The sequence below is a fragment of the Phyllostomus hastatus genome, unplaced genomic scaffold, assembly GCF_019186645.2.
Source record: "Phyllostomus hastatus isolate PE091 unplaced genomic scaffold, TTU_PhHast_1.1 phas_contig_1, whole genome shotgun sequence".
NCBI lineage: Eukaryota > Metazoa > Chordata > Mammalia > Chiroptera > Phyllostomidae > Phyllostomus > Phyllostomus hastatus.
The window spans coordinates 48631950-48649370 of record NW_025333498.1 but is presented as its reverse complement, the minus strand read 5'-3'; the positions used below and the strand labels follow the sequence as shown (position 1 = coordinate 48649370).

Below are 17421 nucleotides of genomic sequence, written 5' to 3'. Positions count from 1 at the left end.
ATTGTACTTAGTCATAGTAATATGGTCTCTTTTCTCATTTGTGTGGTGATTGGTAAAAAGACTGTTTCTGCTGAGGGGTGAAAAGGTCCTCAAATGAGTTTTCTGTTTAGTAAATAGCAGGCCTTGAGGGACTCTGAAAAGATGCCTGGCATCTCCCTGAAGATTACATTTCTGCCTCTGTTGCTTTTATTGTTGTTTTAAGTTTCAAAAAGATTTTATTGAGGTATATTGACATATGACATTATATTCATATCAAGTATTTAATACATTAATTTAATTTTCATTTTAAAGGATCTGTTCTTTATAATTTGAACAATTGGTGATTTAGTGTAAGATTGCCTTACATGAATATCCTTTGCCTTCATGGCAGTACTCAAAGGCAATAATGGCTTTGTAGAAATGTGTACATTTGCATGTTTAAACGGAATCTGATTTATATTGTGCCAAGCACCATTACTGACAATTATGTAGGCTTTGAAATGGAGTTGTGACAAAAATTATATGTGGCATATGTTCTACTCCCATTTAAAAGTATGCTTAGGGAAACTTTCCTCTTTTTTAAAGCCTTGCTAAAATCTAAAACTCATGTAAACTGATTTAGTGTTTTTTCTTTGCATCGATATAATGATTTTATCACTCAACTTTTGAATATCAGATGGCTTTAAATCTCATTTCATGTTATAATAATAATAATCATAAAGGCAACTCACACTATGGAGTTCTTACTACATGTCAGGCTGTGTGCCAAGTGCTTTATATAAATTATCCTTTTACTCTACTTTATAATCTCCATAGCTGAGCTGCTCTGTTTAATACGTACATATGGAGAATCTTAATGCTCAGTTGGTATTGCATACACACACATACATACACAATAAACACTTGTGAGGAAAAAAAACCCCCAGAACAATCTTTTAAAAAGTACCCTGAAGTCATGTGACAGATTTAGTAAATTATTTTTATTTACAAAGAAATGTGTACACATACTTTCTCTGTACACAGAAAATTCTAAGTATATATACATTTATGGTTCCCACATATTTTACAACAAACTGTATTTTAATTTTGCTTGTAGATGAAAATAAAAAAATCTCAAAATATTTCACTCCAACCACAAAATTGCAAAAGCCTCTGAGGAACTCAGAGCAAAAACTTCAAGCATGTACTACCACACACTAAGCCTAGTACAATTTTTACAAAAGACAAAAATCAAACACTGAGTGGACAGCAGGAAAAGGAAAGGGATGGAGATGCAAAACAGAGAATAGAGCTGTTGGCTTTTTCAGTGATGTGGCATTTTTGTTAGTTGAGACTGGTTTTCCTCTAGTCTTCAATTTAATGTTTTACTTTAACTTATATTTTACACATAAGAAAGGGGGGAATATTAACATACAAAAGTTAACATGTAAAAAATGTTACCATTCTATGAGTATTAACAAGTTCTAGAAACCCTTTTACTGGTCACTCAGACTCATTCTGTGCTTGCTGTGAGATCGCCCAGTTCTACAAATCAGGATGACTGCCCACCCCCTTAGGGAATGTGGGAAGACATGACTGCGAAGAAATATTAATTTGTAAATAATTTCAAAAGCCTGGTGAGTCAGGTATCTTGGTTATTAGCACTTAATGGTAATTGCTAGTGTTCAAATATATTCTTTATTTCCACATTGAATTTGACTCTTCACTCAAATAATTAACAATGCAAGGAGAACTTAACCTGGAAGGCTAGACATAATGAATCCATAATTCTGGAATTTCTTCCCTCCACTTCAAATTTTTCTCCCCCCTCTTAGCCTAGGAAACAATAATTTCTCTCCATTTTGGAGTTGTTCCACACATGTATATAAAAATCGTCCTCCCAAATAAATAGAATGAGGGTATAGGTTATGGGGAGAATATAGAGTTATGACACTTTGACAATCCCTCACAGCACTGAATTTGGCAAAAGAATCTAAAAACATCATGCTCTTAATTATTGTTGAATTTGTTTATATCCAGATTTGCTTTCCCAATACACCAATATTACTCCTCAGATGAGACTTATAAGGGCGGTGACCAACATAGGGCTTAGTGTTTAAATCATATCTGCTGAACTTGAACTCAGATAATGATGTGTTTAGTTCTACTGTGGCACTGAAACTTCACACACAAGTTTTGAAACAAATTTTACCCCTTCATCTCTCATATCAGTAACAGCACAAATGTGGGGAGAACGATAGCAATAAAAAAGAACTTGAAATGAAATTCATCAAAGAGAATTTTTTCAGTTACTTTACTGAATCTGCTATTTTTAGGGTAAGCTTCCAAAACATATTTCAAGGCAGGCTCATTTCAAGAGCAGTGTTTATCACATGCATAATTCAATTCTTCCTTGTTACAAGTTGCTTCCACTGATGCTTCTTTTAGAGAAACAACATTCTGAGAACTTAGCCATCCTACATGAAAGTGGTAGCTTCATAAACAGTTTGATTCTTTACATTAAGGTACTTATGATCAAAACAAACACACTTTACATTTAGAGGTTTCTTTTACTTTTCTTTTTTTAAATTCATAAACCTATTAAGGAACTAGGGTTCACTGCCAGAAACAAAAGGGACCCTTTACCATGAACAGTTGGGCTTTGCTGTTGGTCATTCTATTTAAATATACATTGGTCCCTCATTTCTATCACTGTGGAAAGATTCAGCCAGAAGATAAGTAAGGAGTCTCACTATGGTAGTTATAGTCAGGACAGACCTTTTGCACAAGTTTATAATCAACACTGTAAAAGGCAATGTAAATGCAAATGACTTTGAAGGGCTTGGAGCACAACCAAGACACATGACTTTGAGTCTGCTCCTGGTAGCAGATCTTCGATGGGTCAAAGTTGCACAAGGCAGTCTTCTTCGCCCGATCTGTTTTTTCATACTCAATGCGACAATTGAAAGATTTGGATTCCTTGGTTTCCAAGGAAGACTGTGGGGAAACTTCAAATTCCACCACTTTGGAGGGGGGTACCAAACTTACTGAAACATTGCCCAGGCCTGTGGAATTATGTCGGAAATAAACACTAAAGGTTCCATTTCCATGGTCGACAATTTTCCCTGTGATCAGGAGGTTGAGTTTAACAGTTTTAATGTTGGAATGAAAGTCACCCCATCCAAACATTTTCTTAAATTTTCCCGTTTTTACTATGGGCCTCCGCTTAGTTCTTGCCAATGGCTCCTGAACCTCCGTGATGTTGGCAAGCCAGTCCCAGAAGTCTTCCATGCTTTCCGCATAGGCCACGTGTCCAGGCTTTGGGACTGGAGACTGTTTAACAAACAGGCGCAGAGGATTGATGATCCTTGAGTGAACCACATTCCCAACCAGTGTCCCTGGAGCATCTTTGTCTTCCCAATCCAGCCCCTCTGTGGCATGTGCCACCTTTTTACTGTCACAAAATAACTGTGTGAAAAGAACAAAGAAATCAATTTTAGGTTAGTCTTTGAGCATACGTATACTATAAAGCCAAAACACAAGAGAAATTCTTGCAATAAAATTTTTATTCTTGATAAATAGCATTTTACGCAGCTGGCTCAGCAGTGGAATGAGAAGAGCATTTAATTCAAGCAGTGTGAATCTGAAGGTACAAAATTTAAAATGATGAGATTAAGAAGGAAGTGTTTCATTTTAATGGGTTGATGTAATTTTAGTCTTTGTTTCCTAATCTTTATAATTCTATCTTTCCAGATGGGGTAAGAAGTATATTTTGGCCTCTTATTTGATAAAAACATTAAAGTTGTGATATACTCTCTTTTAGGTAGAAGACAAATCCAGAATGCTGAAAGTTTGTTTCATGGATCTACCATCTGAATATAAAATACTAATGTCTTAAATGTATTTAGAAATATTAAGGATATTATTATATTCAAGTGCTTATGTTATATAATTTCATAGCTTTTGATATAATTCCATTTCAAATTCTGTAACAAAAAAGAGCATGACTAATAATAGAAAGTTCTACACAAGTTTTAGTTGAAATAATATAATTTCAAATTTAGTTACCTTTATAGAAACAAATAGATTAGAAATGCATAATTTGAATTAATAGCCTGTATATAATGCAATGAATTTTATTACAAATGAATTCTACTTTGAAAGATAGAATTGCTAAGAAAGAGTTATGTGCATGTGGTTTATAGATTCCACGGTATTTTGTTTTAAATCATACCCACTAAAACATAGTACTTTATGTGCATTTGATTTTTCTTTTTATTTTTTATAGTAGTGTAAAAGTCCTCATCATTTCTAAAAATCATTTAGTTAAGTCAATATGGATTCTGAGACACAGACTTGTACTATATGAAACTGTTGCCTGGACTGAATATTTATAAATGAGTTATAAAGTCTGGAAAATAGAAGTTTCTAGTGGAAACAAGATAGCCTCTTATCTTTAATGGAACAAACCATGCTGGTAATGATTCTTGGGAAAACTGTCAGCGTGATGGAAAGGATGAGGAAGAAGTGAAGCCGTGTTTATGTACTGTTTCCACAGCTCCTTCAAACTTGGCAAAGCACCTAGTGAACTAGTGTCAGATTATTACAAAAATTATTGCTTTCAATCCAATTTTGAAAAAAATAAGACATAGCCTGAATTATATTTATTGTATTCAACTACATGGTAGAGTTTAATAACACAAGGGTATCTTTTTTATGTTCATAAAAGCTTAGTAGTTCAAATTCTAATAGAGCTTAGAAAAAAAGTATATTCACTTATACCTTGTCCCCAAGATCCTTAAGAGTAGGAATCCAAGGACTTAAATGTATGTGTGAGTTTTCTTGTAATTTGCATTGGGAGAAGGAGTTTGGCCCCTTTGATTAATTTCCTGAAGACTTTTCTTCCTCATGTACAGTATTTTCTATGGTTTTGTTCTCTTCACTTAAATTACTGAGGTTAGGCAAAAGGGCAAATTGATATGATGTACATTCTTACTATTTTGAGAACTTAAATCCATACTACCTCTTCTTAGGGACTTACACATCCTGAGTTGATACTTTTTTCTCTCTCCAGGTGTGAAAGGCTAGCATATTCACTAGGAAATGAGGGATCTGTCTCAAAACATTTGGGTATTTTTGATAAGTGTAACCAGCTTTCTGATTTTGAATGGTGTTTGTTACGACGTGCACAAACCCCATTCAAATCAATTGGTAATAAATAGCCTGTTCAGTTAGTGCTGGCTCCAGTTATGACTTGTGTCTCCTGAGAACTGATACAGCCTGGTCCAAATGATGTGTCCTGGCCTATCTCCAGTGAGAGATCCAAGGGCACACAGGCAGATAATGCCCTTGATGATCAAGGTCCACTTTCTCTTTTCTGTGATTATGATTCTTATTGCACAGAGTCTATTATCTATTTTTCACCTGTTTCCAGTATTCCATGAGCTCTGCCTTGCTTGCTCAATGGTGACACACATACCTCCTACTTGCTGAGAATTATTTGTATACAAGAGCTTTTCCTTGACCTCCTGGTCTCTACAACCCTATTTGGCACAACTTCCTAACCTCTTCCCTCACTCCTGCCTTCATTTCTCTTTCATAGGGTAAATCCTTTCTGACATTAAAATAAAAATCCTCACTCACAGATACTTTAATTGATTTTAGAGAGAGAAGAAATGGGGGGAGAGAGAGAAAAAAGAGAGAAAGAGATGGGGAGAGAGAGAGAAAAATATCACAGTGAGAGAGAAACATCAATCAGTTGCCTCCCATACATGACTGGACTGGGGATCAAACTCTCAACCTAAGCATGTACTCTGACCAGGAATCGAACCTGTGACCTTTAGGTGCATGGGATGGCACTCCAACTAATGGAGCCACACTGGCCAGGGTGCTTTTTGCCATTTTCTCCTTTTAGCTTGTTTAAACAACAACAACAGCAATAACAACAGCAACAACAACAGCAGCAGCAGCAACAACAACAACACACTCATGTCTTACCTTTATATAGATTCTGCGAATTAAATATTTTTTCATTCACAAGTATAACAAAAATTCTTGCTATAAGGAGCAACATGCTCTTTTTTTTTCTTAAAATGTTTGTTTTAGTTTACACATTTTCCTGCATTTTTTTTTTGCCTGGATCGTTTTTTTTTTTAATTTTCTTTATTTATTTAGAAAATTGCCGGATTTTCTCCTTACTTTTCTGTTATTGAAAAATCTATAAACATTGAACCCATCATTCAAGAACAAGTCAATTTCCAATCATGAATTTTACTGGTATTGGTGCATTTTGGAAAACATGACAAATCCCATTAGGAGACAGGCATTATGAGATTCTACTATTATCTCTAGGACTTTGGTGGTGGTTCTGAAATTATTTTATAATAACAAAAACAACAGCCACTTACTGAAACTTTTTAAAAAATTTGATGATTTTTTTGTACTAACTGGTGTTGTAACAACTTGACCCAAACATATGTTACTTATCCAAAGAAATATGAGTGTAAAAAAAATCTAAGTTTATCAAACAGCTAAATTACATGTGATTATTTCCTTTTAGAAGAGCTCCTTAACTCTTCAGAAGAGTCCCCATATAAGAATTTAAAGTGAAATTTGATCTCTAAAAAATAAATTCTAACACAATACTTTTTAGGTTCAAACCTGCTGAAAAAGCCCTTGATTTTAAGATTTGCCAAATAAAAATAATGAAATTTAATTGATTGCACACATCTATAATTGTGTTCTGTTCAGTGAAAACACTCACTGACAGTTTCTTAGATGAGAAGTATATGTATATATTTTTTTATTGGCCCAAGACATTTCTCACTTGCGTCAACAACAAACATTAAATAAGTTGAGAAAAAACTGTACATAACTTCGTCTATTCATAATTTTAAAATACATGGACAGTCCTCACAAATGTTGATTTCCATATCTAGAGCCAAATATGAGAAAACTATCAGATAATGATGTATAATAAAAAGCATAAATATATTCCTAGTTGTCTTTAAAAGCTGACTATTGCACCTACTCTACCAACTTCCTCTGCCATTGGTATAACTTGTTCAGCCTTCCCCCTGGAATATTTTCTGAAAATGTGTGCATCACTATTGAGAGGTTAACCTCTCCTTTGGTTGTATGTGCTAAGACCCAAAGGCTCATGCTTACTGGGGTTGGATGAGTCACAATCTGCCCCCCTACACACCCACACACTCCCAGTATATAAGTGGCATAGTAGAAAAAGCATATGACTCAAGTGCTTGAGAACTAATCACCCCTCACTTAAGTGTTTGACATGAACCCTAGTATTTTTCACAAATATGTAATTTGCTGATTGATTGTAAGTACTAACCAAAACTGAGTGGGAATACTAAACCCAATCTCTGGCAAAAGGCATCCAATGATTGATGGTCCTCACATGGTCCAATGGATAGTCCCATGTCTCCTGTTTAAAAATTGTATTTTTTTTTCAATTTTTTTCTTCAGGGTCTTAAAATTATCCATGACCTTCCACTTATTTTGTATCTTTTTCAATTTATTTCTTTAATGTCCTATAATTTTTCAAGTACAGGTCTTTTACATCCTTGGTTAGCCTTATTCCTAGGTATTGTATTCTTTTTGTAGCAATTGTGGATTGGATTGTTTTCTGAATTTCCCTTTCTGTTAGTTCATTTTTGGCATACAAAAATGCCACTGATTCTAAGATATTAATATTGTATCCTGCTACATTGCTGAATTCATTTATGAGTTCTAATAGTTTTTGGGTGGAATCTTTGAGATTCTATCTGCAAATAATGATGGTTTTATTCTTCCTTTTTAGTTTGGATTCCTTTTATTTCTTCTTCTTGTCTCATTGCTATGACTAGGATTTCCAGTACTATGTTGGATAAGAGAGGTGAAAGCAGACATCATTGTTCCTGATCATAAGGGGAATGTCTGTAGTTTTTGCCCATTGCATATGATGCTGGCAGTGGGTGTGTCATATATGATCACATATGTTCCCTGTAATCCCATTTTGCTGAGAGTTTTTTTTTTATCACAAATAGGTGTTGGATTTTATCAAACACATTCTCTGCATCTATTGATATGATTATGTGTTTTATATTTTTCAATTTGTTTATATGGGGAGTTGCAGTTATTGATTTGCAAATGTTGTACCAACCTTGCATTTCCAGAATAAATCCTACTTGATCATGTTTTATGATCTTTTTAATGCATTGCTATATTCAGTGTGCTAATATTTTTTTTGAGGATTTTAGTATCTATGTTCATCAAGGATTTTGGCCTATAATTTTTTTCTTTGTAGTGTCTTTGTTTGCTTTTGAAATTAGGATAATGCTGGCCTCATGAGTTTGGGAGCCTTCTCTCTACCCAAAGCAATCTATAGATTCAATGCAATTGCTATCAAAGTTCCAATGATATATTTCACAGAACTCTAACAAATATTTTGAAAATGTATGTGGAATCACAAAAGACCTCATATAGCACAGCCATCCTGAGAAAGAAGAACACAGCTGTAGGACTCACACTACCTAATATCAAACTATACCAAAAAGCCATAGTAATTAAAACAGTATGGTAGTGGTATAAAACACACACACATAGATCAATTGAATAGAATACAGAGCCCCCAAATTAACTCATATCTGTATAGTCAATTAATATTTGACAGAGGAAGCCCATACCTCTGTCAATGGGCTAAAGATAATTTATTCAATAAATAATGTTGGGAAAATTGGACAGATATGGGAAGAAAAATGAAACCAGACCACCTTCTTACATCACACACAAGAATAAATTCAAAACAGATCAAAGACTTAAATGTTAGACCCAAAAGCATAAAAATCCTGGAAGAAAACATAGGCAGTGAAATCGGGGACCTTGCTGTAGCAATTTTTTACTGGATATATATCTCCCCTGGCAAGGGAAACAAAAGAGAAAATAAACAGCTGAGTTTTTCTCCAAGAAAGGAAATGAACAAAATAAAAATTCAACCCACAGATCATATTTGCTAATACATCTGATGAGAGGTTAATATCCAAAATTTATAAAGAACTTACAAAACTTAACACCAAAAAAGCAAACCACCCAATTAAAAAATGGGCAAAGGACCTGAATAGACACTTCTTCAAAGAGGACATACAGATGATCAATAGACATTTACAAAAATAATCAACATCACTAATCATCAGAGAAATGCAAATTAAAACCACAAGGAAATATCACCTCACATGTGTCAGAATGGCTATCATCAATAAATTAACAAACAACAAATACTGGCGAGGATGTGGAGAAAGGCGAACGCTTTTATACTGTTGTTGGTAATGCAGACTGATGCAGCCACTGTGAAAAACAGTACGGGGATACCTCAAAAACTTAAAAATGGATCCACCTTTTGACTCTGTGATCCCACTTCTGAGAGTATATCTGAAGTAACCCAAAGCACTAATTTGAAAGAACATAAGCACCCTCACATTCATTGCAGTCTTATTTACAATCACCAAGATATGGAAGCAGCCCATGTGTCCATCAGTAGATGAGTAGATAAAACAACTAAGGGATATTTACACAATGGAATACTACTCAGCCATAAAAAGAAGAAAATTTTACCCTCTGCAACAGTATGGATGGACCTGGAGAGCATTATGCTAAGTGAAATAAGCCAGTCAGAAAAAGATAAATACCATGTGATTTCAATAATATGTGGAATCTAATATACAAACTGAACTAACAAGGAAAATGGGGACTCACAGATGGGCAGCAGGATGACAGCTGGGTGGTGGGGAGGTTAGGGGGTAGAGGGATTGATCAAAAAGGAAAAAAGACTCATAGAAAACAGTGTGGTGATTGCTGTGGGGAGGGGGGTATAATGGGACTAAATGGTAATGGAAGAAATACATAAAGATTAAATAAAAAAAAGAAAAAGTGTTATGAATCCTCAGGCCTCCAGGAAACTGATCATAGTTAATCAAAAAATTGATTCAGTGCCATGTGATACATTTACAACGGAGTAGAAATCAACCTTCTCAACCTCAGGACATCTATTAAATGTTTCCTCATATTTCCAGTCTCATTGGCATCTGACTTGTACCCAGATCACAGGCTCAGGAGAGCTCTCTTGGCCAACAAAAAGTGTTTGTGAATTTTTTATTCCAACCTACCAAATTAGTCAGCAAAGGAAGCTGAAAGTATTCCATGTCTGGCAGGTGCCCTTATTCTTTATCAGACAATTTCTATGCTATAACCTGATGTCCTGGGAGAGGGCTGTAGGTGGTAACATCCTGTTACATGTTTTCTATGAAACACATGCCTGTATCCCACTGGTTAGTTGTGTACCTGCTAAAGCTGTCTATGCTAATATCAGTATCACTGATATCTTTGTCCCATCATATTACAAAAATAATAAAAAAATATTTAACCATAAAATATTTAAGCACAAAATGGAGTTTTAAAAAAGGAGGAAAAGAGGTATTGCTGTGCTTTATCTGTTTGAACATTCCCTGATTTCAACACATTTATCAAAGCTTAAGTAATTTATGTCTTGGCAGGGTGTATCAATTTTACAAAGCACACACATTAGCTAGATACAATGATATCATATTAGCTTTTTCTGCATCTACAGAGGAGCTCAAAAAGATTAATAAAAGCTCAAGCTTTCATCAATTAAATGAAGAAGGTGGGAGAAAGGGAGTAGAGGAAGAAGACTGTATTTCACTTCAGTTCTTTTGTTTTACAGGGAGAAAAGAGGAAAGGTTCAAATCATTCATCATAACAAGCTAGAGTTGAATTTCACTGATAATTAAATGCACTTTTTCCCCAAGAGGCAGAGAAGCTGCAATAAATTCTATAGTGGCATATGTGAGAACAGTCATGAATTATAATAATTTATAAACTAAAATGCATGTTCCTCTGCAAATCCTATACTAGAATGTCTTTTTTCAACCATATCTGTTATATATTTTTCTTTTCTTTTTAAAAAATATTTTATTGATTATGCTATCATAGTTGTCCCAAATTTTGCCTTTATCTCCCTCTACTCAGCCTCACACTTCCTCAGGCAGTCCACGCACCATTGTCCGTGTCCATGGATCATGAATATATGTTCTTTGGCTACTCAAATTCTATACTGTACATCTCCATGACTATTTTGTAACTACGAGTTTGACTTCTTAATCCCTTCACCTTTTTCACACATCCCCTAACCCTCTCCCATTTGGCAACCATCAAAATGTTCTCTGTATCTATGATTTTGGTTCTGTTCTGTTTACTTATTTTGTTTTTTACAATCAGCTGTTGATAGATATACATTTATTGCCATTTTATCATTTATAGTTTTCTTCTTCTTCTTCACCCTGTGGAGGTCGTGGTAAAAAAAAAATTACAGCTTAGGTCAAGTGTATCTAAGTGATACATTCATTACTAGTATGTGTTGAAATGAGAAAAAAATTTTAAAACACTTCAAATTTGCATTTATTATATATATAATAAAATACATGTTTTTTATTTTTAGTTACAAGCTAAAAATTATTAAACAAATAAATATAAAAACAATAAACATTTTTTCTTTTCATATAATGGTCATGTATATTGCTAAAAATACAACCAAAAATGTTTTAACTTTAATTAAGCAGAATCTTCATAGTTGCCTTTGCAAACATTTGTAACCATCATCACAAACAATATTGCTAATGCTCAAGGCAATACTTTTCACAAAACTTGCAAAAATGTTTTGGTAACTCAAGTAGCATTCACTGAAGTTCTTCAACATCTCTTGTATTATTGAATTGATATATTTTTCCAGGCACTTTCAATGCCAAATGAAAGAAAAAAACACCACAACACTGACTTCAAAGTTCATAGGGGGGAAAAAACTACACAAATACTGATTTTGGAGTTTGCAGTATCTGTCAGATACAATTTATTGTTGAGTATCACACACCCTTTCAAAATGTATTATAACCAAACTGACGGCTTAAATGTTATGGTTTAACATTAGTCACTTACAAACGCAGAGCTAGTCATGACCCTGAACATATGCACCCATTATATATAACAATATTTAAGAAAAGAGTTTGTATCTCTCAGATTAGCTGCGACCTCTGCAGGGTTAAAGAAGACCCTTTAACATTTCATATAATACTAGTTTGGTGGTGATGATCTCCTTTAGCTTTTTCTTATCTGGGAAGCTCTTTATCTGTCTTTTGATTCTAAATGATAGCTTTGCTGGGTCAAGTAATCTTCACTATATGTCCTTCCTTTCATTACTCTAAATATTTTGTGCCAATCCCTTCTAGCCTGCAAAATTTCTTTTGTGAAATCAGCTGACAGTTTTATGGGAGCTCTCTTGTAGGTAACTAGCTGCTTTTCTCTTGTGGCTTTTAAGATTCTCTTTTTGTCTTTAACGTTTGGCATTTTAATTATGATGTGTCTTGGTGTGGGTTTCTATGGATTCATTTTCTTTGGGACTTTCTGCACTTCATAGACTTGTATGTCTATTTCCTTCACCAAGTTAGGGAAGCTTTTTGTCATTAATTTTTTCAAATAAGGCTTCCAATTTCTTGCTCTCTCTATTCTCCTCTGGCACCACCATGATGTGAATGTTGGTATGCTTGAAGTTGTCCCAGAGGCTCCTTACACTATCACCACTTTTTTGGATTCTTTTTTCTTCTTGCTGTTCTGGTTGGTTGTTTTTTACTTCATTATATTCAAAATTGCTAATTTGATTCTTGGTTTTATCTGCTGTACTGTTAATTCCCTGTAAATTGCTTTTTATTTCAATTAGTAATTTTTTTTACTGATAGGATCTATTTTTTGTGCTTCTGAGGTTCTCACTAAGTTCCTTGAGCAAAGTTATAACCAGTGTTTTGAACTCTGCATCTAGTAGATTGCTAGTCTCCATTTTGTTTAGCTCTTCTTCTTGAGTTTTATTCTGTTCTTTCATTTGGACCATGTTTCTTTGCTTCCACATTTTGGCAACCTTCCTGTGATTGTTTCTATGTATTAGGTAGAACTGGTATGTTTCACAGACTTTGTACAGTGGCCTACTGTACTAGTTGTCCTGTAGGGTCCAGTGTCACAGCTTCTCCTATTACCCAAGCTGGGTATTCAATGTGTATCCACTTTGTGGGATGTATACACCCTCTTGTAGTGCTGAGCCTTTATTGCTGTTGGCACATCCAAGGTCAGCCACCACCTGTGTTCTCTCTGGAGTCACACATCATAAGCTACAAAGCGATTGATAGCTTTGTACTACTACTACTTGTGCTGGGCTTGGAGGTGCCCAGGTGAGGCTATGAACCAAGGCTAGCTGCTGCTAGTGCCAGGCCTGGGGCAACTTACCATGAGTACAGGGCTCACTGAAGCCAGACGCTGCTTATTTGAGAGAATGTAAGGAAATCAGATGCAAGGGCCAAGACAAGTCATTCACATGGAAAAGCCATTGAAAACAGCTTGGGTGGACTAAAAGTTGTATGGGGTAGGGCATCAGGTGGCAGGGTAATACCAGGGTGAGACAGTGTGAACCATGTTGATGGAGTCTCAAATAAGGTGCCTGCCTGCCAGCTCTGTGGCTCTGTGGGGGAAGTGCTCAGAAAAGGAAAGGTGGCCTTTGCTAGCACTACTCTCTGAAAGAAACCTGACCCGCCTGCTCTCATCCTGATGCTGAACAATTTAGTTCCTCCCTGTATGTCTTTGATGCCTTTCTTATTTAAAATAGATTTTATTGATTATGCAATTATAGTTGTTCCATTTTTCCCACTTTACTTCCCTCTACCCTGCACACCCCATCCCAACCCACATTCCCCTGCTTTAATCCATGTCCATGGGTCATACATATAAGTTATTTGGCTTCTGCATTTCGTATACTATTCTTAACCTCCCCATTTATTTTCTACCTACCATCTATGCTACCTATTCTCTGTACATTTTCCCCTTCTCTCCCCCTCCCACTGCCCCACTGATAACCCTCTATGTGATCTCCATTTCTGTGATTCTGTTCCTGTTCTAGTTGTTTGCTTAGTTTGTTTTTGTTTTCATTTTTTTTAGGTTCAGTTGTTAATAACTGTGAGTTTGTTATCATTTTACTGTTCACATTTTTTATCTTCTTTTTCTTAGATAAGCCCCTTTAACATTTCATATAATAAGGGCTTGATAATGATGAACTCCTTTAACTTGATCTTACCTGGGAAGCACTTTATCTGCCCTTCTATTCTAAATGAAAGCTTTGCTGGATAGAGCAATCTTGGATGTAGGTCCTTGCCTTTCATGACTTGGAATACTTCTTTCCAGCCCCTTCTTGCCTGTAAGGTCTCTTTTGAGAAATCAGCTGATAATGTTATGGGAATAACATTATTAAGAACTATAACAACTGTAATGTTATGGGAAGTTTTAGCTCTTACAGAAAAGCTATGTAGTACAAAGGGTTACTGTATACCCTAAGCCCAGTTTCCTTGATATACTGTTGTTAACAGAAGTCCATACTTTACTTAAATTTCTTTAATTTTTCCTTATTATCCTTTACCTGCTCCGGAATCTCATCTGGGATCTCACATTACATGTGGTCCTCATGAATCCTAAGGCTTGTCTTGGCTGCAGTAGTTTCTTATTCTCCCCTTTTTGATGACCTTGAAAGTGTTAAGGAGTGCTAGTTACAGATCTTGTAGCATGCCCTTCAATTTGAGTTGGTCTGATGTTTTTCTCTTGATTTGAATGGAGTTACAGGTTTTGGGAGGAAGAACACAAAAGTGTCATTTTTATCACTTCTTCTCAATGGAATGCTAGCAATATGACATCACTGTTGATAATCGTGTTAAAACTTCTGGTTTAGGTAGAGAAGATTCTTTTTTAAAAATTTTGTTTCCAGATATACTACTAAGCTGTACTTTTTTTGTTATCGTAAGCTTAGTTTAATGTACATTTTATTCAGTGGCATTTATTTTATTTTATTTATTTTTTTTCCTTTTTAAAAATTGTTTAATTGTTGTTCAAGCACAGTTGTTCCCATTTTCCTGCCACCACTTTCCCTTGCCAAACCCACTGCCACCTCCCACCCTCCATCCTTCCCCACTTTGGCTTTGTCCATGGGTCCTTTATACATGTTCCTTGATGACCCTTCCCTTTCTTTCCCCTAATAACTCCCTCTAACCTTCCCCATGGTTACTGTCAGTTTGTTCTTTATTTTAGTGCCTCTGGTTATATTTTGCTTGCTTCTCTGTTTTGTTGATTAGATTGCACTACAGGTGAGGTCATATGGTATTTTTCTTTCATCATCTGGCTTATTTCACTTTTCATAATGCTCTCCAGTTCCCTCCATGGTGTTGTGAAGTCTTAGGAGCACCTTCTTTCTTTCTGCTGCATAGTATTCCATTATGTAAATAGAATACCACAGTTTTTTTATCCACTCATTTACTGATGGGCACTTAGGTTGCTTCCAGCTCTTGGCTATTGTAAATTGTGCTGCTATGAACATTGGGGTGCATAGGTTCTTTTGAATTGGTGTTTCAGTGTTCTTAGGCCATAATCCCAGTTTGGAATTGCAGGATCAAAAGGCAATTTGATTTTTAGTTTTTTGAGGAAATTCCATACTGTTTTCCACAGTGGCTGCACCAGTCTACATTTCCACCAGCAATATACTAGGGTTCCCTTTTCTCTACAACCTCAGACAGAACTTATTGTTTGTTGATTTGTTTATGATCATCATTCTAACTGGTGTGAAGTGGTATCTCATTGTGGTTTTAATCTGCATTTCTCTGATGGCTAGTGATGTGGAGCATCCTCTCATATATCTCTGGGCCCTCAGTATGTCCTTTCAGAAATGTCTGTTCAGGTCCTTTGCCCATTTTTCACTTGGATTATTTGTCTTCCTGGAGTGGAGTCATGTGAGTTCTTTATGTATTTTTCATTTTTGTCTGAGAATGTTTTCTGAATTGACACAGGCTCTATTCTTGTCAAGTCTCTTGTGTTAATTCTTTTCTAGAAGCTAGTATGTCTAAATCTCACTATGCTTGGGAATCATGGAACTTCCATGAATATTTTTTCATTGAAGTTTCAGTACTTTCACCACAATTTCAGAGGGTAAAAAACAAATACACTGGAAGAGGGCAATATGTAGCTTCCAGCCAGGAACTATATATCAATTTTTTTTAAATGTCCATACAGTTAATCTATAGACATTTGTAGTTGTCTGCAGTGTGATTTTGATTTCCCTCCATTAGAATGACTTTCTAAGAATTTATACATCATTATATATTTTTAAATAAAACAGCATTCTGAATATTAGTTTAAAATATGAATAAGGGATGATTTTTTATTGTAGTGTTCACATATTTTAGTAATTTGCTTTTAAACTAGAAGAAGATGAGACAAAGAAAAAGTCCTTTCAACAGAAAATCTTCAACCCTTGAAATGTTTATTGATTTATATTTAGCTGTTTCATTTGAAAAATGTAAATAATGAAGGTCATAATTGTGAGAAAAACTTACTTTAAATAATTTCTTTAAAATATAGTTTAGGATGGTTCAGGTTCTGTGACTCTTGTTCAGATCCTGGTACATGTTTGTGGTCATTGAGTGTTATTGTTTTTTCAAGTCATCAAGCACATTTTGCTTTGTGATATGGGTCCAGGCATCAGGGATTTCACTTCTATATGCAAATGTATTCTGATAAATTTTTTCTAGGTTTGATCTGAAGTGACAGACAAACCATTTCCAGTATGGCTGGGTGGCTGTGTCTGGTATGATGCTCCATGTGGCATGTTCCTTTCCTGCCTCTCGATAGTTCTTATATGGGATTTTATGATTGTCGCTCAAAACAAGTAAACAATCACTTGCAACCAAACTAGTACAAGTATCAATGCAAAAATGATTTGTTTCAAACCAGTGACATCCTCTGACAACTTGAAGACAGTGGAAGGGAACACTGTGATATCCATCATGTGAAGGGATTATGTTTGTACAAAATGCTTTACAGAGGGGACACTGTTTCCAGCAGCCACAGAGTTGTTCAGAGACCAATTTCTGGACTTCAGGAACCATTTCTTCTACAGGCTTAGTCAAACACTCTTTTTCTACTTTGTTCATTGCAGGATCCAAAGCTTCACTCATGGCTTCTTTGAGAAATTCAAAATCTTTTATCTCCTGGTGTTCCCATGAAAAGACTTGATAAGCATTGAACATCAGTGGCATTTATCTTAGTATTAGTTATTAAAAGTCAGGAACCCCTCAATGATTTCAATTTATAACTCTTTACCATATCACTGAATGATCTCAAATAACTTCTTTTTATTTGTTATTTAGAAAATCACACACTACCTATAATTTTTTTCTGGCAATATTACATGTGATAAATGTGTCACCATCAATATTACTATTACTGTTATTTTATTTTTATTTAATATTAATATAAAAGTAATAAATAAATAAGTGAGTAGAGCAATGAATCTGCATCTAATTTTGTATTAAATTTGAA

General features: G+C 35.1%; 1 protein-coding gene across 1 annotated transcript in view; it reads right to left on the bottom strand.

Moving 5' to 3' along the window:
* Positions 1-2390: 2390 nt before the first annotated feature.
* Positions 2391-17421, bottom strand: part of NXPH2 (neurexophilin 2) — an 84831-nt gene continuing 69800 nt past the window's right edge. The window contains exon 3 of the mRNA XM_045849861.1: positions 2391-3426. Coding sequence (XP_045705817.1) covers positions 2683-3426 — 744 coding nt within the window. The 3' untranslated portion in view covers positions 2391-2682. The remainder of the gene's footprint in view (positions 3427-17421) is intronic.